Source organism: Aquarana catesbeiana, unplaced genomic scaffold (assembly GCF_042186555.1).
Source record: "Aquarana catesbeiana isolate 2022-GZ unplaced genomic scaffold, ASM4218655v1 unanchor225, whole genome shotgun sequence".
In the NCBI taxonomy this organism is placed as follows: Eukaryota; Metazoa; Chordata; class Amphibia; order Anura; family Ranidae; genus Aquarana; species Aquarana catesbeiana.
The window spans coordinates 698,982-721,258 of record NW_027362652.1 but is presented as its reverse complement, the minus strand read 5'-3'; the positions used below and the strand labels follow the sequence as shown (position 1 = coordinate 721,258).

At 46.4% G+C, this 22,277-nt stretch overlaps 2 protein-coding genes across 2 annotated transcripts in view; both read right to left on the bottom strand.

The window, feature by feature from the left end:
• LOC141121573 (uncharacterized) overlaps positions 1–16,431 on the bottom strand; it is a 28,114-nt gene extending 11,683 nt beyond the window's left edge. The window contains exons 1-7 of the mRNA XM_073611208.1: positions 16,326–16,431; positions 7,249–7,316; positions 7,044–7,132; positions 6,727–6,954; positions 6,440–6,646; positions 6,170–6,359; positions 1,397–2,699 (exon numbers count right to left, since the gene is read on the bottom strand). Of these exons, the coding sequence (XP_073467309.1) occupies positions 1,397–2,699; positions 6,170–6,359; positions 6,440–6,646; positions 6,727–6,954; positions 7,044–7,132; positions 7,249–7,297 (2,066 nt within the window). The 5' untranslated portion in view covers positions 7,298–7,316; positions 16,326–16,431. The remainder of the gene's footprint in view (positions 1–1,396; positions 2,700–6,169; positions 6,360–6,439; positions 6,647–6,726; positions 6,955–7,043; positions 7,133–7,248; positions 7,317–16,325) is intronic.
• Positions 1–22,277, bottom strand: part of LOC141121571 (uncharacterized) — a 166,091-nt gene that overhangs the window by 94,265 nt on the left and 49,549 nt on the right. The gene's annotated exons all lie outside the window — the stretch shown is intronic.

Below are 22,277 nucleotides of genomic sequence, written 5' to 3'. Positions count from 1 at the left end.
TTTTTCACCCCTTACGGGTAGAATATATTAACTAATACTACAGATCCATTTGTATTTACAGTTTATTTCTGTACCCAACTCCTGATGAATGGCTGTCAGGGCTGGGCTCAGCCCTTCCTTCTCTGAGCTGGCCGCTCAGCTGTCGGCTAATTGTCAGCTCCCATCTCTCTCCACAGTTACTCAGCTGTTGTTGATTCTGCTCGTCAGTCCTGCCTACTTAAAGTCGTCCAGCTCACTTGATCTCTGCCTTCGCCTTTGTCAACATCACAGAGACTTTCTCCTGCGTTCCTGTTGAAGACTTGCTCGGCTGACGTTCCTTCTGGCTCCTGATCCTGCTTGCTGTACTACTACGTTTATCTCTGGCTCTCTGACATTTGCTTGGCTGACTACCCGATCTGGTTACTGAACTCTGGCTTGTTTTGACTACGCTTACTCTGTATACCTTATTATTATTATTAATAAACAAGTGTGATTTAACTATACTTCTGTCTTGGTCTGATTCATAGTCCCTGATAATGGCATATAGCCATGAAACGCGTCGAGTTTCCATGGGGTGCTCAGTCAAGTCTGGCTCATGATCTAATTACTGGCCCATATATACCTTTTATACATTCAAAATTCATTGAGTACTATGTAACTATCTATGTGTATATGTATCTTTTTTTTTGTTTCTACAGCAGCTCTGTTGCATATGGTGTACCAAAGCCTGTTCATAGGAAATATCCTGTATTATATCTATAATTAATCATGCTCAAGATTGATATTTCTAACCTTATTGTCAAATGCCGTTTCTATGGCATGTTACATATTTGTATTTATACCTTTTTATCAATATTTAATACTTCTCAGGTGCTGCCAAGCTGAAACATTTGTATCCATCATGTTCATGCCATGTGTATGTATATGTATGAAAATAATTTTTTACTTGTTTCATACTATTGTTACTAATAAACAATGTTTATCAACAAGTCAATTGCCTCATTTAAAGTCCCACAATCCTTTTTTCTTTTTAAATAGACCTTTCAGCGTTTGTAAAATCTTACACCACAACAATAACTCAGCCAACAAAAGGTAAGGACTCCATTTTTATTTTTCTCCTGCTATCAATGACCAGCACAGTACAACACTTCATCCATGTCTTTGGTGATCTCTGATCTCCTTATGAACGGTTTCTTACATGATGAAGATCAGCCATGGAGTATATCTGAGGTGTATATCAGGGTGTGCTTCTTCCCCACATGAGAGCTCTGATGTCCAGCAAGATTCATATAGAAGACATTTCCCACACTCAAGGCACTAATACACCTCAAGGGTTGTGTGGGATCCCCAATGTACAGGAAGACAGGACTTCAGTGAGGAACAATTCCCTCACTCAGGACAGGAACGTGGCTTCTCCCCCTTGTGAGATCTCTGATGTCTGTAAAGATTGGATGTCTTTGAAAAACATTTCCCACACTCAGAACAGGAATATGGTTTTTCCCCTGTGTGAGACCTTTGATGTTGGACAAGCACGGATTTCTGTACAAAACTTTTTCCGCAATCAGAACAGGAATACGGCTTTTCCCCCGTGTGATACATCTGATGTGTGACAAGTTCTGATTTTTGTAAAAAACATTTGTCACAATCAGGACAGGAATAAGGCTTCTCCCCTGTGTGAGATCTCTGATGTGTGTAAAGATGGGACTTCTGTGAAAAACTTTTCCCGCACTCTGAACAGGAATACGGCTTCTCATTTGTGTGAGATCTCTGATGTCTGTTAAGACGAGACTTGAGTGAAAAACATTTCCCGCACTCAGGACAGGAATATGGCTTTTCTCCTGTGTGAGAACTTTGATGTTGGACAAGCCATGATTTTTGTACAAAACATTTCCCGCACACGGAACAGGAATACAGATTTTCCCCCGTGTGCAATCTCTGATGTGCGACAAGTTCTGAGTTTTGTAAAAAACATTTCCCGCACTCAGGACAGGAATAAGGCTTCTCCCCCGTGTGCAAGCTCTGATGTTTGTAAAGATGGGCCTTCTGTGAAAAACATTTCCCGCACTCGGAACACGAATACGGCTTCTCATCTGTGTGAGATCTCTGATGTTTGTAGAGACGAGACTTCAGTAAAAAACATTTCCCGCACTCAGGACAGGAATATGGCTTTTCTCCTGTGTGAGACCTTTGATGCTGGACAAGAACTGATTTTTTTACATAACATTTCCCGCACTCGGAACAGGAATACGGTTTTTCCTCTGTGTGAGACCTCTGATGTGTGACAAGTTCTGATTTTTCTAAAAAACACTTCCCACACTCAGGACAGGAATAAGGCTTCTCCCCTGTGTGCAATTTTTGATGTCTGTAAAGGTTGGACTTCTTTGAAAAACATTTCCCGCACTCTGGACATGTATGTGGCTTCTCACCTGTGTGAGATCTTTTATGCTCATCTAGATTGAATTTGAACTGGAAGCACTCCCCACACTCAGTACAGGGAAACCTCTTATCTGTTGGAAGGACGGCACCGTCCCTCACAGTCTGAGGTTCCTCAGGATAAGAGGAATACGATGGTCCATCTACACTGTGTGGTGCCGGATGGACATTTGAAGTAGTCGGGTTTTCTCCTGGACTATACTGTGTGATGTCCTCATCTTCTACTTTACAGTCTGGAGACAAAGTGAGACAATCCTCTGAGGTTTTCCTCATCTCCCGTCCATCTACTAAAATAGAAATAAAAAGATTATTACTAGACATGAGCTGATTGGTTCCCCTAAACCAGGACTCCACCCACATCAGGCAGCTTTGTCTCTGAGGATCTTACAATTCCACCCTCAAGGTAACTAGTAAATGGGTCCTCTGATCTCCTACCAGTTCATTTCTTTATTCATGGACCTTAGTCAGAGAGTGAGGAAACAACGAGGACTGTTTTTTTTTTAACACTGATAGTGCAAAGGGGATTATAGGACGAGTGTCCCCCGCCCCCTCTATCAATCATTGCCATCTTCCCAACACAAGAATGATTTTGCTATAAATAACAGCGGGGCTGAGCCCCACCAGAGGTCAGAGAGTGAGAATGGGGGGGGGACAACCGAGATGAAGACTGGACTGATCCTGAAGACCACCATCATTGGGTTATTGACTCCTCCCTCATTATCACTTTCTGTTTAAGGTTCCAAAGTTTGAGGATATTATCACATTATTATCAACATGTAAAAGTCTGTGTAGCCCCCTCTAGTGTGCTAGATGTAAATAGGTTTCGCTGTTAGTGTAGGCAAATTTATTTTTGGCTCAGGGCCAAGCCTGGGAATCTGGGTCGGGGTTCAGCCACTCAGGGCTGGATGACTCATCAGGCAGTCTCTCTGGCACTTCCTCCTGGTCTGGAAGCTGGTAGAAACTTCTAGAGCTAGAGGGTGGGAGGAAGGAGGGGCTGCCTTGAATATTCATGAGGGCCTCAGCCAATGCCCAGTGGAAAGGACGAGTTTACCTTAAATAGCCATGAGCAATGCCAGCAGGGGAAGTTGAGTGGAAGATGGAGTGCTGAGGAAGCTGTTGGTGGCCCTTGAGGGTGCCCCCTAGTCTGGGGGGGGGGGGGGGGGGGGGGTGACCTCAGGCCTGGGGCTCAGGTGCTGGAGGGACCCTATCAAAACACATGGAGGAATCCTTTCCTGGAAGCATAGGAGCAAAGAGTGAGGACAGTTGAAGCAGGTCAGCACATCTGGGAGACCTCCTGAGAGTCAATCTGGAGGACTGTGTGGAGAAGTTAGCCAGGAGGGCTAGTAAAAGGGGCAGCTGCAGCTAGGAGGGCTGGCAGGACATAAAGAGGTGGTGCTGGAATCAGTGACCACAGGGAGGAAGTGCTGAAAAAGTGTAAGCTGTGTCACTCCACTGTTCTACAAGTATAGGGGGCTGCGATTCCCTGCCTGTAATGGGTCTTTGCTACAAAATACTACAGGAGTTGTATATGGGCACTGATATGCTACTCTGATGTGCATTGATGAGGCTGCACTGATGGCCACTGAGGCAGTGTTTAGGGGCGGACTTAGGGGCAGGGTAGGGTAGGGGTTGGGCAGGACAACTGATGGTGCATAATTCTTAAGGCCTGGCTAGTGGCTCTGGACTTGAAATTTTGAGCCCTGACAGAGGATATAGTTCAAGGGTCAGGAGTATGTAATGTACAACAGAGTATATAATGCAGGGGTCAGGAGTATTTAATGTACAACATTGAGTATATAGTGCGAAGACAGCTACATCCCGAGCTTACTTTGCCAGGAGGGCGTACATGGTGTCCTCCGTATTTGTGCGGCGTGCTCTGTGATCGCTGAGTACGAATGACTCAGCTGATCACGGATTAGGGTAAAAGGGCCAATCACAGTGCCCCTTTACAACATGATCAGCTGTGTCCAATGACAGCTGATCACAATGTAAACACAAGCCGGTTATCAGCATCGGCATTCCTTTCCGTGTTAAAAGGGACACACAATGAGATTGGAGGAGAAGCGGTTTAACCTTAACCGCTTTTTGACAGCTGCACGACGATATATGTTGGCAGAATGGCACCGGTGGGCAAAAGGGCGTACAGGTACCTCCCCTTTAAAAAGCGGTACTTTCTTTTGGTGGTATTTGGTCACTACTGTGGTTTTTATTTTTTGCGCTATAAAACAAAAAGAAGAGCAACAATTTTGAGAAAAAAAAAAAAAAACACAATATCTTTTAATTTTTGCTATAATAAAATATCCAATTTAAAAAAAAAAAAAAAATCAGTTTAGGCCGATATGTGTTCTTCTACATATTTTTGGTAAAAAAAAAAAAAAAATGTATTCGCAATAAGTGTATATAGGTTGGTTTGCGCAAAAGTTATAGCGTCTACAAAATAGGGGATAGGTTTATGGCATTTTTATTATTTATTTATTTACTTTTACTAGTAATGGTGGCGATCTGTGATTTTTATCGGAACCACGACATTGCGGCAGACAGATCAGACACTTTTGACACATTTTTGGGACCATTAGCATTTATACAGCGATCAGTGCTATAAAAATGCACTGATTACAGTGTAAATGTCAATGGCAGGGAAGGGGTTAACACTAGGGGGTAATCAAGGGGTTAAATGTGTTCCTTGACTGTGTTCAAACTGTGGGGAGATGGGACTGACTTGGGGAGGAGACCGATCATTGTTCCTATATACTAGGAACACACGATCTGTCTCTTCTCCCCTGACAGGACATGGATTTGTGTGTTTACACACACACACACACACACACACACCCACACACAAATCCTCGTTCTTACTGTCAGGAGCGTTCGCCGGTGACCGGTGGACATTGCGGCCACCGGGCAAGCGCATTGGCTCCTTAAGGACGCGGCGGGCATGCGCCCCCCCCCCATACTCCTTAAAGCGCCTGCCGTATAGCTACGGCAATTTGCACAGGAGTGCTTTGTGCACTGGTCCAAATTATTTGGGGGGGGGGGGTTTATAGCGTGGGATTGTTTTTCAGAGGTTGGGCTTGGCCCCTTAGTTCCAGTGAAGGGAACTGTTAAGGTGTCAGCATACCAAGACATTTTGGACAATATCATGCTCCCAACTTTGAAGGAACGGTTTGGGGATGGCCCCTTCCTGTTCCAACATGACTGCACACCAGTGCACAAAGCAAGGTCCATAAAGACATGGATGAGCGAGTTTGGGGTGGAGGAACATGTCTGGCCTGCACAGAGTCCTGACCTCAACCCGATAGAACACCTTTGGGATGAATTAGAGCGGAAACTGCGAGCCAGGACTTCTCGCCCAACATCAGTGCCTGACCTCACAAATGTGCTTCTGGAGGAATGGTTAAACATTCCCATAGACACACTCCTAAACCTTGTGGACAGCCATCCCAGAAGAGTTGAAGCTGTTATAGCTGGAAAGCGTGGGTCAACTCAATATTGAGCCCTACGGACTAAGACTGGGATGCCATTGAAGTTCATGAGTGTGTAAAGGCAGGCGTCCCAATACTTTTGACAATATAGTGTATGTCTATGATTGATTACCGATTAATAACATAGAATTCAATTATAACTACTGTTACACTACTTCTACAGATCAAATCACATATCAGCTAATGGCAAAACTGCCCTACTCTTAAATTTATATTACATTCACATTTATGTTACAGGTACAGACAGAGGAATGTATTTAGTGTTAGTGACCCACCTGTTCTGATCTCTATAAGAGTGTCCTCCTCTTTAAATGTCTGGGGGCATCCCTCTGGTGGGTTCCTGGTATTAGGTGGCTCCATCATATCCTTGTGTCCTTCTGAAAATTCCTCCATCACTCCATACTCCTCATCCTCCTCTTTATACTCTTCTTTAACAATAATATTATAATCCCCGAGGTTTACACTCTGAGAGATATAATAAAACATTCACTGTGACAAACATATTGTGTATAGATCATAACTACCAGTAACTGTTAATCATCTACCTCATCATGATAAGAGATGGTGTGATCTTCCTGTGTGGAATCCCGAGAATACAGAGGACGAGGGCATCTCTCTGGTGAGTTCCTGGTATTAGGAGGCTCCATCATATCCTTGTGTCCTTCTGAAAACTCCTCCATAACTCCATACTCCTCATCCTCCTCTTTATACTCTTCTTTAACAACAATACTACCATTCCCGAGGTTTCCACTCTGAAAGATAAAATAAAACATTCAATGTAGCAAACATGCTGTGTATAAATCATAATGACCAATAATTGTCAATCATCTACCTGATGATGGTGAGGGATGGTGTGATCTTCCTGTGTGGAGTCCCGGGAATACAGAGGATGGGGACATCTCTCTGGTGGGTTTCTGTAGCTGGACGACTCCACCATGGTGTCCTGGTACAGATCTTTGTGGCCTTTTAGAAACTCTGACTCCTCCATTACCCCATCCTCATTATCCTCCTTTTTTATCTCTTCTTTAACCTCTGCTTTGGTGTCACTCAGGTTTCCACTCTGAATATATACGAAAAATGACATCAGTTGTAACAATGCAGATAATGTACAGATCCTAATGATACTATCAGAGATTGTTCCTCATCTACCTGATGATGGTGAGGGATGGTGTGACCTTCCTGTGTGGAATTTCGAGGACGGGGACATCTCTCTGGTGGGTTCTCATTACTGGATCCATCTGTAGGAAACACACACACTGACTGAATACATTGTTTCTATGTGTTTATGAGATGATGGGGGATCTAGGTGGACCCTCCGTACTGCTTTCTCTTTTACAATAAAGTCTCCTCTTACCTGATGATGCGAGGGGCAGCTGATTCTCCATCCTCGTTGGTGCCGACATTTGATCTATACAGGCTTCTCTGTAGACAGATAAATTTGGGAAATTGAATTAAAAATTATTGGATGGTATTGGTCAACTTCTGTCCTCATTGGAACTGTTTAGTATTTGCTACATTTCGAGAACCTGGGACTCTCGTGGTCTGCTGGATCAGAAATCCTCTTTTTTCTGTTGGGTTTGAAATCTGTCCAGAGTTGGCAGCTAATAAGAATAATGCCGCATACACACGAGCGGACTTTACGTCAGACTTGGTCCGGCACACTTTCTGACGGACTTTCTCCGCCAGGTGCGCTGGACTTTAAAACGGACGGACTTGCCCACACACGACCGGACTTTCCGGCGGGCTAAGTCCTCCCGTCTTTCCGACGGACTTTTGCCGGAGTTACGACGGACTTTCAGAATGAACGGACTTGCCCACACATGGACAAGTCCGTTCATTTTGAACGTGACTCAGGTGCGACGGGACTAGAAAAGGAAGTCAATCTTGCCGCTTTTATCGGCGAGATTGACACCTTGCGAGCCCCGCCGCGGGTCATACCAGGCCCTTAGCTCTAGTATGAATTTTAAAGGGAAACCCCCCCTATGCCGAAAAAACAGCGTGGGGTCCCCCCTAAAATCCATACCAGACCCGATCCGAGCACGCAGCCCGGCCGGTCACGAAAGGGGGTGGGGACGAGCGAGCGACCCCCCCCCCCCTCCTGAACCGTACCAGGCCGCATGCCCTCAACATGGGGGTGCCTTGGGGGAGGGGGGCCCCCCCACCCCAAAGCACCTTGTCCCCATGTTGATGAGGACAAGGGCCTCTTCCCGACAACCCTGGCCGTTGGTTGTCGGGGTCTGCGGGCGGGGGGCTTATCGGAATCCGGGAACCCCCTATAATAAGAGGGCCCCCAGATCCCGGCCCCCCAACCTATGTGAATGAGTATGGGGTACATGGTACCCCTACCCATTCACCTAGGGAAAAAGTGTCAATAAAACACACTACACAGGTTTTTAAAATAATTTATTAAACAGCTCCGGGGGGGGGGTCTTCCTCCGGCTTCGGGGGTCCCTCCAGTTCATCTTCTCCCGGTGTTCCAGTTCTTCGGCCGGCTCCTCCGCTGTCTTCAGGCCGCTCTCTTGCCAGCGGAGGTCCGGACTTCTGGGCTTCTTGGCTTCTTCCCTCTTCTCTTCTCCAGATGTTGACATGGTCAACATCACCCGGTGACCAAGCCTCCTAAAACGTCACAGTCCCAGCATGCCCAGGGACTGTGACATCATAAGGGGGCGGGGTCTCCGCCTATATAAGTCACAATGGAGCCCTCAGAGAGCAGTCCAGCCGGAGAGAGCGTTGTGTCAACATCTGGAGAAGAGAAGAGGGAAGAAGCCAAGAAGCCCAGAAGCCCAGAAGTCCGGACCTCCGCTGGCAAGAGAGCGGCCTGAAGACAGCAGAGGAGCCAGCCGAAGAACTGGAACACCGGGAGAAGAGGAACCGGAGGGACCCCCGAAGCCGGAACAAGATCCCCGAAGCCGGAGGAAGACCCCCCTCGGAGCTGTTTAATAAATTATTTTAAAAAACCTTTGTAGTGTGTTTTATTGACACTTTTTCCCTAGGTGAATGGGTAGGGGTACCATGTACCCCATACTCATTCACATAGGGTGGGGGGCCGGGATCTGGGGGCCCTCTTATTATAGGGGGCTCCCGGATTCCGATAAGCCCCCCGCCCGCAGACCCTGACAACCAATGGCCAGGGTTGTCGGGAAGAGGCCCTTGTCCTCATCAACATGGGGACAAGGTGCTTTGGGGTGGGGGGGCCCCGCAGGGTCCCACTCCCCCAAGGCACCCCCCATGTTGAGGGCATGCGGCCTGGTACGGTTCAGGAGGGGGGGGGTGCTCGCTCGTCCCCACCCCCTTTCCTGACCGGCCGGGCTGCGTGCTCGGATCGGGGTCTGGTATGGATTTTGGGGGGGACCCCACGCTGTTTTTTCGGCGTAGGGGCTTCCCTTTATAATCCATACCAGACCTAAGGGCCTGGTATGCCCCGCACTCACCGCAATAGGAAAATTTGTTTTTCCTATTGCAGCGAGCGCGAAATGCAATACCCTGCCCTCACGTCGTATCTGGTCCGTTGGACCAGCATACACACGACCGGGCTTTCCGTCGGACCAGCACACAGACGAGCAGACTTTCCGCCAGAAACTGAGTCAGACGGAAAGATTTAAAACTTGTTTCAAATCTAGGTCCGGCGGGCTTTTGGGAAAAAAGTCCGCCGGAGCCTACACACGGTCGGATTGTTCGGCGGACTCTGGTCCGCCGGACCAAGTATGCCGGAAAGTCCGACCGTGTGTATGCGGCATAACTGACAGAACTTGGTCTGTGAGGCTCCAATCCCCAGCAGCCTGCTGCCTACCGTTTTAGCCTGGGTCTTATATTCATTTTGGCAACAAAAGACCCAGTAGGGCTTATTTTCGGGGTAGGGCTTGACATGTGCTGTCTTCTCTTCCCATCTACCTCGCTGCCTGTCAGGCCAGTGGAACTGAGTAAAAGTGGGTGTAAAAAAATCCCCAAATGCACCTTATTACACAATGCAAACCGTGCATTTCTCTGCAATCTATTTGTGATAAACACCCTGTTACAGCGCTGTGCCCCACTGATCCTCTCTTCCCGCACGCCACCTCATCCCTTTAAACCCGAACACATATTAATTACACAGTTAGACACTAAGTGAGTTTAATTGCCACCTTAATCAGCCACAGAACCTGTGTAATTAATATGTGTTCGGGTTTAAAGGGATGAGCTGGCAACCCCACACTGACCTTAATTTTCTGATGCAGTCCAGGGCACGCTCCGAGCATTGCAGAGGGAGGGGGGCCCCCCCGAGATCCCCTGGTGGTAAAATAGGCGAAGAGGAGAGCAGCGGGGGCTCAGCTGAGCACCCCTCGGCACTTACATGACCTGCTGGAGCTTCCTTCCCTGCTCCGAGCATTGCAGAGGGGGGCCAAGATCCCCTACTGACAGCTGGGAGAAGAGGAGGAGAGCAGCGAGGGATAAGCTGGGCACCGCCGCACAGAAGGCATTAATCACACATCGATCACAGCAATATACACAGTTTCCACTATATAACACTGCAATAAAGTGCATTTTAGGATTTTAAAACCCTTTTAAACTAGGGCTTATTTTCGGGGTAGGGCTTATATCGCAGCCCTCTCCAAAAATCACAGTAGGGCTTATTTTCAGGGTAGGTCTTATTTTTGGGGGAAACACGGTAATAGGCTTGATGTCACTGTCACTCTCTGCAGTAAGAAAAGGGATTGGACAGCAGGAGGATGGGACTGGTGGAGTAGAGAGCTGTGGGGGAGGCAGGGTCAAAACTAGGGGGGGGGGGGCTGCCCCAGGTGACGCATCTAGAGGGCCGCCTCCCCCATCCACACTGGGAACTGCTGCTCTAAGGGTGTCACTGCCGCCCGATTAAGTGTAATGGACAGGCAGCGCCCGCTGCATAGTTTGCCAAAAACAGGAGAATCAACTAGGAGGTAGAGCTGCACAATTAATCGTTAAAAAATCGTGATCTCGATTCACCTCCCCTGACGATCTCTCCTGCTGAGTTTGACGATTCTTTCATATAAACAAGTGGAGAGATTATCTGCTCACTCAGCTGTCAAAAGAAAACATCCAGGCATTCTGCCAAGTTTAGAACTTGAAACATTGTATCTAACTTCCTTCTTAGATCAAAGGGATAGAACTTCTCTGTGTAAACAAATAACCTGGGCAATCTGCCAAGCTTTAAACAACGTGTAAATGCAGGAAGTTTAACCACTTAAAGTCTAAATCTTTTTCTGACACTTCTTTCTTAAGTTAAAATCAATATTTTTTGCTAAAAAAAATTACTTGGAACCCCCAAACATTAGAGATAATATATATAAATATATATATATATATATATATTATAATATTTTATAATATGGAATAAAATGGCAATTGCTGCAATATTTTATGTCACACTGTATTTGCCCAGCAGTCTTTCAAATGCAATTTTTTGGGAAAAAATACACTTCAATAAATAATAAAAAAGAAACAGTAAAGTTAGCGCAATTTTTTTTGTTTTAATGTGAAAGATGATGTTACGCCGCGAGAATCGTGAGAGAATCGTGATCTATCCTCTAAGCAAAAAAATCGTGATTCTCATTTTAGCCAGAATCGTGCAGCTCTACTAGGAGGGAGACCACACAGGGGCACTAGCGCTGAATCACTCTGCTCCTCCTGCCCACCCTATAGAAAGGCATTCCAGAGTGACGCTTCAGCTACTGTTGCTATGTTGCTAAGCAAAAGTAGCTGCAGCGTTGCTCTGGAATGCTTTTCTAGAGGACGGCCGGGCGGGAGGAGCGGAGTGATTCAGCGCTATTGCGCCTATGTGGTCTCCCTCCTATTTGATTCTCCGGTATTTGGCAAACTATGCAGCGGCGCTGCCTGTCCATTACACTTGAGCCAGCGGCAGTGACACCCTGGATCAGAGTCACCCAGTGTGAGCGGCACCCCCGGCAGAGTGCTGTGAGGTCTCCCTCTTAGTTCTGCCTAGTGCCCAAACAGCCTATGTCTTTTCTGCGTGAGGCATCCCAGAGAAGCGGAGGCTTCAAAAAAGACCCCTGGACTGGGGGGGGGGTGTGCAAAGGAGGCCCTGGGCTGAGGGGGGGTGTGCAGAGGAGGTGCTGGAGTGGAGGGGGGGGGCAGAAAAGGCCCTGGACTAGGTGAGGCGTACACAGGAGGCCCTGGACGGGGGATCCAGACGAGGCCTTGGATGGGGGGATCCAGACGAGGCCTCAGATGGGGGGATTCAGACGAGGCCCCGGACGGGGGGATCCAGACGAGGCCCCGGACGGGGGGATCCAGACGAGGCCCCGGACGGGGGGATCCAGGCGAGGCCCCGGACTGGGGGATCCAGAGGAGGCCACGGACCGGGGGATCCAGAGGAGGCCCCGGACCGAGGGATCCAGAGGAGGCTCTATACTGGGTGGGAAGTACACTGGAGGCCCTGGACTTGAAAAGTGGGGTTGATGTGGTAAAGGACCTAGATTTGGAGAGCAGGGTGCAGAGGAGGCTCTGAACTTGGGATGGGTTGTAGAGGAGGCCTTGGACTAGCAGAGGAGTCCCTGGACTAGGGGGGTCGGTGCAGAGGAGGCCATTGACTAGGAAATGGTGGTTGGTGTGGCAATGACCCCTGGATTGGGGGGTTACAAGGGAGATACTGGACTAGGTGAGGGGGTGCTTGGAGGTCCCAGATTAGGGGAGGGGGTGTCTGGAGGCCCTGGACTAGGGCAGAAGATGTCTGGAGGCCTTGGACTATGAGAGGGGGATCCTGGAGGCCTTATGGACTAGGAAAGAGGGTGCCTAAAGGACCTTACAGCTTCAGTTGTCGCAAGTAATGCCAAACAGGTGCAGGGAGACAGGTCGTGTGATAGATTTATTAACCACTTCCGGACCGTCGCACGCCGATATACGTCTTTACTTTGAGGAGGAATATCGTTGTTATGGCAGCAGCTAGCCACTTGCCGCCCACCATATAGCAGAATGACGGCGGCAGGCAGGTCTGATGGAAGTAGCTTCAAAGCAATGGTAACATCAGCTAGGATAGCCAATAGGAAAACCCCTGTGACAAGCTCCGCTGTGAGCTTAAGTATAGACCAACTCCTTAATGATGGGGTGCTACCATGCTCTGAACCCCCACGTGTGGTCGAAGGGATGAACGTAAAAAAGTCACTTCTGAAACGTGCGGCATGCCCAACCTGCGGAAACACAAACTAAACACAAAAATGACAACAGACAACCAGACATGAGAACAACAACCTTCTGTGCCTACCTAAATATGAGGGCGTAAGGCATAATGACAAGACCACAGCGCGTGAATGAACCTGATGAGGACCCCCCACCGAAGTGTATGTAGTAAGTGAGCCCGAGTAACCTGTAGCGCAAAGACAGGTAATTAACCGGTTCAATACCGGGCAATTTCACCCCCTTCCTTCCCAGGCCAATTTTTAGTTTTCAGCGCTGTCGCACTTTAAACGTCAATTGCGCGGTCGTGCGACGTTGTACCCAAAAAAAATTGACGTCCTTTTTTCACCACAAATAGAGCTTTTTTTTGGTGGTATTTGATCGCCTCTGCGGTTTTTATTTTTTGCGCTATAAACAAAAGAAGAGCGACAATTTTGAAAAAAAACACAATATTTTTTACTTTTTGCTATAATAAATACCCCAATTTTTTTTTTTAAAAACACATTTTTTCCTCCGTTTTGGCCGATACGTATTCTTCTACATATTTTTGGTAAAAAAAATTGCAATAAGCGTATATTGATTGGTTTGCGCAAAAGTTATAGCGTCTACAAAATACGGGATAGATTTATGGCATTTAAAAAAAAAAATTTTTATTTTTTTAGCGGCGATCGCGATTTTTTTTGGTGACTGCGACATTATGGCGGACACATCGGACACTTTTGACACATTTTTGGGACCAATCACATTTATACAGCGATCAATGCTATAAAATTGCATTGATTACTGTGTAAATGTGACAGGCAGTGAAGGGGTTAACCACTAGGGGGCGGGGAGGGGTTAAGTATGTTTCCTAGGGAATGATTCTAACTGTAGGGGGAGGGGACGCACAAGGGGAGGAGACCGATCAGTGTTCCTCCGTTCTGGGAACACAGATCGCTCTCCTCAGAGCTGACAGGCTGTGGATCTGTGTGTTTACACACAAAGATCCACATGCCGGCCCAGTTAACGGGCAATCGCGGGTGCCCGGCGGACATCGCGGCCGCGGGGCACACGCACCGGGTCCCGAGGAACGCGGCGGGCGCGCGCGCTCCCCCTAGACGGCCGGGAATCCCAGGACGTCATATGACGTCCACCCAGGATGGGAGATCCCATCTGTGGACGTCATATGACTATGGGCGGGTAGGGAAGTGGTTAAAACAGAATACTCAGGGCTAATGTACCCACAGACTGTGGTGAGTAGTCTATACAGGTGTAATGAAATGAACGTGCATCGTATGACGTATGGTATACGGGCAAGAAGGTTGTGGTCAACAATCAATTAAAAACGAAACCTCAGCCCATATGGATCTGTAGACGTGACAGATCCCGAGATGTGAGCACTAGCTAACTAAACCCAGGTATACAAAGAAACCTGAATGAAAAGGTACGATGAGACATGAAAAACAAACGAAGATGAAACGGCTACTGGTGTATATGCCTTAAATTTATGGCACCGAAATGCTATGACAGAACGCGCCATGACAGAACACGGTATAACAGAACACGGTATGACAGAACACGGTATGACAGAACACGGTATGACAGAACACGGTATGACAGAACACGGTATGACAGAACCTACTAAACGTGACAAAGGTGCACACACGCCCTTTGCTGGCCTTGCGTATAAGCTGGGGACCCACCTGAATACGATCACATGTTATTCCGTAACTACATGGTACTCAAACATGACGAAACATGAAGATGAAATGCGCCCAATGAGAGCAGATAAGAATGGGCCTACCCGTATACCAGCAGGCCATAAGATGCTGATAAGCATCCCCCCCCCTGGACTAGGGGAAAATGGAAGTGAGCTGCGTAAGCCCCCCACACCCTCATGACCATGGCCGAATGAATGAACTGTACCGAGGAGTCAAGGAGCTGTGAGTAACCGTGCCCTGTGGAACTACCAGTCCCAGCACAACACATCCGGTCATAGAAATGAAATGATGAAACAAACACCATTAAATGTACAGAAATTACATGATAACCAACAGCGATAGAAACTCAGAAATGTAAGCACGGCCATAGTGTAGCAATGGACCTCACAGTACTGACATCCTAACCTTACCGAGCTATGAACATTGAGAGATTAGAGCCCCCCCACTAAGAACTAAGCTGTGCATACTCCCAGCCTCTCCTAACTATACCCGTACGGATGGACTAACTAAAGAGATGAGGATATGTAAACAGCCATTCAAACATCCCTTGTAATAGGAATAGTAATAGGAATAGTGCGTGGCAGGTCCTCTTTACAGTGAGATATGGGGTCTATATGTCCCCACCTCTAGGCTGGGAAACCTGGAATAAAAAAAAAAAAAAAGATCCTGGTTTCCCAGCCGAGGCGACTGCATTTTTTTCAAAGGCAGAGGCCGGGTGTGACGACATAACATCGCACCCGGCGACCATCTGGCCCACCGGAAATCTCTATAGTAAGCATCCAGCATGGACCAATTCCTTCTCCCTCTCACAGATCGTACAGGCGAGTCGGGAGAAGCACCGGAGGGCGGGCGGCAGGAGAGTTAGGGTTAGGGGTTGGGGTTAGAATTTAGGGGTGAGGGTTCCCCTTGAAGAACAAGGTTAGGACTCAGGGACTGGAATAGGGACCTCCTCCAAGTTTTCCATCTTCACCCTGGGCACCGTATGACCTTGTCCAGGCACTGCTCAGAACCCTCAGTATTTTCCTCCCTATGACACCAAAGATGGAACATATTCTTCATGGCAGGCTGTGGAATTTTTCCTTCCTCCTGACCAGCAATGCAAGGGGCTCTATGCTCCATACTCCTGACCCCTGCACTGCATCATTGCGTTGGCTACATATTGTAATGATTGTCCATTGGCTGCCCGTGTAGTGTAATAATTGCCCTCTGTAGGCCAGGTATGGTCAGGATGGTCATGGTCTTGTCTATCCACTTCAGCTCCAGACCTTTTTTCTGACACTTTTGTTTGATGTGCAACAATCAGTATATTTTGCTAGAAAATTTAGTTAGAACCCTGGTCTATTTTTTGTCAGTGCTGTTTGTTTAGAGGCACATATTACTAAAATTTATCTCCAAAATGAAGAAAGTGTTCTGGCTCTGTATGTAGGGAAATGTTCTGGGCCTGAAGGGGTTAATCTAGGTTTCCACACTATATATGTGTGTATCATCATCTGCTGGAGATAAAAGACATCACAGTGACTATGGAGGAAGAGGACGGACATGACGGGGGGTTACTGGGTGTAAATAGAAAATAAGATATTATTACCTCCTCTTCTGCCACGTTCAGCAACGTCTCGTCTCTACTCCTTCCCGACTCACCTTTCACCCGGAACTTCCTATTTATACCTGTCATAACTTCCTGTCAGGACTTGACATCACTTCCTGTCTGTATTCCTTAGAGATTTCCTGACTTGGTAGAAGTGAGATCACCACCTTGTGGAATTCAAAGGAACTGCAGTCCCGAGAAATGTCTCATAGTGTGAACACGGCCTTGTGCTGTGTATGTACTGTATATCCTTATAGATGGGGTCACCTCCAATCCCACCGAGGGGGATAGAAATATATTACTGCCAAGTCCAGCCTTTCTCGGCCAGTGCTCCTCCAAAGCTTCGTAGGGGTTCCTTGAGAAATTAATAATTTTTGTCTCCAACTGGTATCAATGATCTGTAGGGGGGGGTCTTCATACTGATGGCAATGTAAGAATGTCCTTTTTCCAATGACTACTGATATAAGGGGGTCCTTCTCCCTAGACATGTGCATGCCTCAAAATTTCGTTTCATTTTGGATGCTTTTGTTAATTGAACCGACCGATTTGTTCCTGGAATTAGTTTTGCATCTTTGGTATTAATTTCATTTCATTTGGAATAGCTGGTTGTTAAGGAGTGGGCGACTCCTGACAGCAGAATGTAAACAAAACAAGTGCTGGCATAAAAAAAAGAAAAAGTGTGGGGGTCCCCTCAAAATCCATACCAGACACTTAGATCTAGTATGTATTTTAAGGAGAACCCCAAGCTTCTGTTTACATCACACGATCAGCTGTCATTGAATGACAGCTGATCACATGTTAAAGGGCCAAGACTGTGATCTGTGATCAGCAGAGTCCCGAGGACTCGGTGTTCACTAGGGGTGCAACGGATCAAAAAACTCACGGATCGGATTGATCCTCGGATCAGAGTCACGGATCGGATCATTTTCGGATCAGCAAAAAAAAACGAAAAAAAAAAAGACAAATCTTGTTACACCCACAGGAGTTTTAGATTTAAAGCTCTTTTCCACACAAAACTGAGCTTATATGCATAAATACAGTATTTGTAGATCGGACGGACTGTTTAGATGTTAAATTTTAAAAGCAGCAGCAAACCTGCTGACCTTACATGGTTGCTAATGTGACAGAACACCTCTGATTTTCACATTTAACATTAAATGTGAAAATCAGAGGTGTTTTGTCACATTAGCAAATACTGTATTTATGCATATAAGCTCCATTTTGTGTGGAAAATAGCTTTAAAATCTAAAACTGGTGGGTGTAACAAGATGTCCGCTTGCCCCCTTCTAACTCTATATCTACAGTACTGTGCAAGGGAGTGTGGGGTGTAGCAAGATGGTGGCGACGAAACGTCACTTCCTGACGATACAGCGGCCGCCCCTGGGTGTACCAAGATGGCCGCCGCTCCGGAGCTAGGCCGAAGCCGCGGCCTTTCCTCGCGGAGGTTGGCCCGAACGGATCACGGATCAGTGATGATCCGTTGCACCCCTAGTGTTCACTGAGCGCACCGCCCACGCCCATGCTGTAGACATCTTTTGGCTAAAGCGCCGCCTTCATGTGGTTAAAGTAGCACAGTGCTTAATAGCAAAAAATGGCCTGGTCATGAAGGTGGTAAAACCTTCCAGAGGTCAAGTGGTTAAAAACCACTGATGTCACCAGATCCATTCATGTACCTGTTTGGCCATGTAAGCAAATTGGTGGGAAATGAAGCATTACATCACTGCGTAAATATGACCATGTGGCCATATTTCATACCTCACAACTTTTTGAGATAGGAATGAAGGACACCAAATTTATGTAGGCATTACATGACCCATTCCCACTTAAAGGAGAATTTAAAAAAAAAAAAATTATTAGTTAAACCCACAAGTGCCTTTTTTTACCACTACTATTGCTTTTATATTGGCTTTTAAAATGTACAAATGCAACAATTTAGAAATTGGAGGAAAGGTTTAGCACTGGGAAACACTTTTTGAAAGACAAAAACGTGCATTTTTATTATACAACTATATGGATCAGACCAAAATGAGGGACAAATGAGGAGGAAAGAGGGACAGAGGGACTTTCTTCCAAATCAGGGACAGTCCCTCGAAATCAGGGACAGTTGGGAGCGATGATATTTTTTATATAATGATGTCACCACTGTACCCGCCTCTTCCTTCCATATAGCTGATGGCAATTCGGGAAGCTGTAATTCAGCTTTGTGTAGAATCAGGATCGGTAATGGGATTCGGGTCGTCTGGTATTTTTTCAGCGAGTTGTCAGCAACGGCCATCATGATTGACAATGGATTTACAAGAAGGGTCATTGTTTGGGTATTTTTTTTTTTTTTTTTTTGTATAATCTTTATTTTAAGGATATTTCCATGAAAAACATACAGAAAGACAGAATATAACAGTTAACACATATGAAGTATGTACGATTTACATAGGAGGTTATTATGTGTCAAATGAGTGTATATATTACCCTGGATCCTACACACATCAGGGGCAATATGGTTGGGGGATATTTATTGTCATCTAATCAACACTTCTAAGTTCACACAACCATGGATCTCCCCTATTGCACCCAGATGGTGGATCCCTGAACAAGACTATAACCATCTGTCCAATGCATGGGTTTTAACTGGAACCCATAGTACTTAGGACCAGGCCGAACACCAAGTCATAAATCTTAATGTAAACCATAACATACTATAATTATTCTTTTAATAAAAATAAGAGTAAAAAGAGAAGGGAAAAAGAAAAGGAAATGTTACACCTCATATCATATTCAACCATATTGAGCTGCTCTGGGCTTACTAGAGCTCATCTATGCTTCAGCTACCTGCTGATATTTATTTCAATATCTGCCAAAATCAGCCCTACGACGCAGGGATCAATGGGGGTTCTGTATCTGAGAAGATCCCGTGTCGGGCATCCTCACTTGTCCGGTGTAGTGCATCCATGTGGCCCATATTGAGTAAAATTTTTCATATTTCTCTTTGCACTTCGCCATCCATTCCTCTGCAGCCATAATATTATCAACCAACCCTATCCATTCGGTACGTGTGGGTATTTGAGGCTTCTTCCAATATATAGGGATCAGCCTTCGGGCTGCATTAAGTAAATGTGGCAAGATGGACTTTCGATACTGGCCGAGAGGAATGGTAGGGAAGTGCAATAAGGATTCCAGTGGTGAGTCTGGAAGCTCCACATTCAAAATGAGTTTAATTTGAGCATGTATGTCTAACCAGTATGGTCGTAGCTTGGGGCACTCCCATCAAATGTGGAGGAATGAACCCCGAAGCCCGCATTCCCTCCAACATGCGGCGGAAAGAGACGGATAGATCTTAGTGAGCTTAGATGGAACCCTGTACCACCTGGTCAAAACCTTATAGCTGTTCTCTTGCATTTTGGTGTCAACTGTGCTCGAGTGGGTAAGGCGGAAAAGATGATCTAGCTGGGGTTCTGTAAAGGTGTGATTAAGGTCTTTCTCCCATTCCCTAATAAATCCCAATTTTCCCTCTACCTGTGTGGATTGCAGTAGTTCATATAACACTGAGATTGCGTGGGGGGTAATAGAGGATGACATACATAAACGTTCAAAGGGCGATGCCACCGTGGGGGAATGAACCCCCTGTGGTAAGCTGTCAATAAAGTGTTTAAGCTGTCTATATCGCCATTCGTCCATTGGGAATGGGCCGAATAGTTCCCTTAATTTAGCCAGTGGTAGCAAACCTTGATCTTGAACAAATCTACCGCATCTGGTCTCTCCATCGGCTGTCCACGTCCGGAAAAAAGATAGGTGTTCCCCCGGAGCGAACCAGGGGAAGCCACCAAGGGGTGCCAGGGGGGAAGTCGGCGGAGCGAGCTTCCCTTTCTTATTCAAGGCATCCCACACATTTAAGGTGTGTGAAGCCATAGGAGAGACCAGCGTTAAGAGACCCCTGTTCTCCCTGGGAACCCATGGTGTATGTGATAGGTTTCGGCCCGCTTAAGAACTTATCAAGCGGGACCCGCAGTTTAAGAGAAACATTGTGGTACCAATCTAAAATACGCTGTAAAGCTATAGCCTCATAGTACCTGCGTACTATGGGAACCCCCATTCCCCCTCTTGCTTTAGGACGTTGTATCATTTGTAGGGCTAGTCTGGGGCACTTCCCACTCCATATATATTGTATAAACAGGCTGTTGAGGGTTGAGAAGAAAGTCCTAGGCAGGGTGATGGACACCATCTGCAGGGAAAATAAAATGCGGGGTAGCACATTCATCTTCAAAATACTGACTCGGCCCATCCATGAGAATGCAGCTTTATTCCAAGATTTTAGGTCCGTTCTGACATTAGCAAGCAGTGGTAAGTAATTACATGTATAAAGCTGGGAGCACCGTGCAGGCAGATATATCCCCAAGTACTTCAGGGAGGTCTGGCACCATGTAAACGAGAAGGCAGTCTGCAGCTGTGTACATAAAGCCATGGGGATATTTAGGGACAGAATCTCGGATTTGTTGTAATTTATCTTAAAGTTAGATAATAATTGAAATTCCTTCAGCTCTGCCATAATGTTGGGTAATGATATGAGGGGTTCCGAGACGTAGAATAAGACGTCATCCGCGTAGGCAGAAAGCTTATGTTCATTTGGCCAAACGGTGAAGCCCCTGATATCCCTGTTAAGGCGGATTTTGTTTAGCAGGGATTCCAATGTCAGAGCAAAAATTAAAGGGGATAGAGGGCACCCCTGGCGTGTCCTATTATGTATTGGAAAGGCATCCGACAGTATACCATTTACTTTTACCCTAGCTGTTGGGGAACTGTATAGGGAGGATATCCATGAGAGCATGCTGGGACCCAGGCCAAGCCTGGTCAGCACTGCCCTCATGTAGGTCCAGTCAACCCTATCGAATGCCTTCTCGGCATCGGTAGAAAGCAAGAGGCGGGGATGTGTTGTGGTCCAAGACTCTGCCCAGTGTATCAGTTGGAGTGCTCTATTGGAGTTGTCCCTGGCTTCCCTGCCCATTATAAATCCCGTCTGGTCAGGGTGTACAAGTGACGGAAGGACCGGTTTGAGTCTATTGGCCAGAATTTTTGCTAAAATTTTGACATTGGTGTTTAAAAGGGATATCGGCCTATAGCTCCCTGCCATGGTATGATCTTTCCCTTCTTTTGGAAGGACTGTGATATGCGCCATCAGAGCCTCCTTAGGCATCGCCGCACCGGAAGCCAAGGCCATGAAGTATGCACACATGGGTTCCGAGAGTACTTCTGAGTACTATTGTTTGGGTATTTTAGTTCTTTTTACAAAGGGCTTGTCAAACATTTGGGTTTCTTTGTTTCTGGATGATATCTTTTATTTTTTATTTTTTGTGAATGAGCAGGGGTAATATGTACCTCTACTCATTCACATAGGATGGCGGCATCTGGAGGCTCCCTTATTTTTAAAGGGGGCTTCTAGATTTTGATAAGCCCCCTGCAGGTAGTTTCCCACAACCACCAGGAAGGGATTGAAGGCATGTGGTCTGGTATGGTTCAGGAGGGGGGAGCACACTCGGTCCCCTTTCCTGGTCAGCCAGGTTGCATACTCAGATAAGGGTCTGATATGGATTTCCTGGGGACCTCACACATTTTTTTCTTGTGTTTTTTGCATAGAGTTTCCTTTTACTGTCAATACCAGACCTGAAGGACCTTGTATGAATTTTGAGGGGGCCTAATTCAGTGTTTTTTTCACACTTTGTTTACATTAACCTGTCAGGTGAGAATCCAAAGTTGACAACTGAATAGGCTGGGGCAGTGATTCTCAAACCGTGTGCTGTGTTAGATATGCAGGTATGGAGTGGGGGTTTTGAAAAATATTACTAGCACTTTGAAACCTTGAACATATTGAAAAATTAAATGGTAAATCAATGTCACAAGAGTTAAAAAAGTAACATACATAAAAACCGAATCTCGGTCAGTCTGTCATTTATTGGTTCCTTT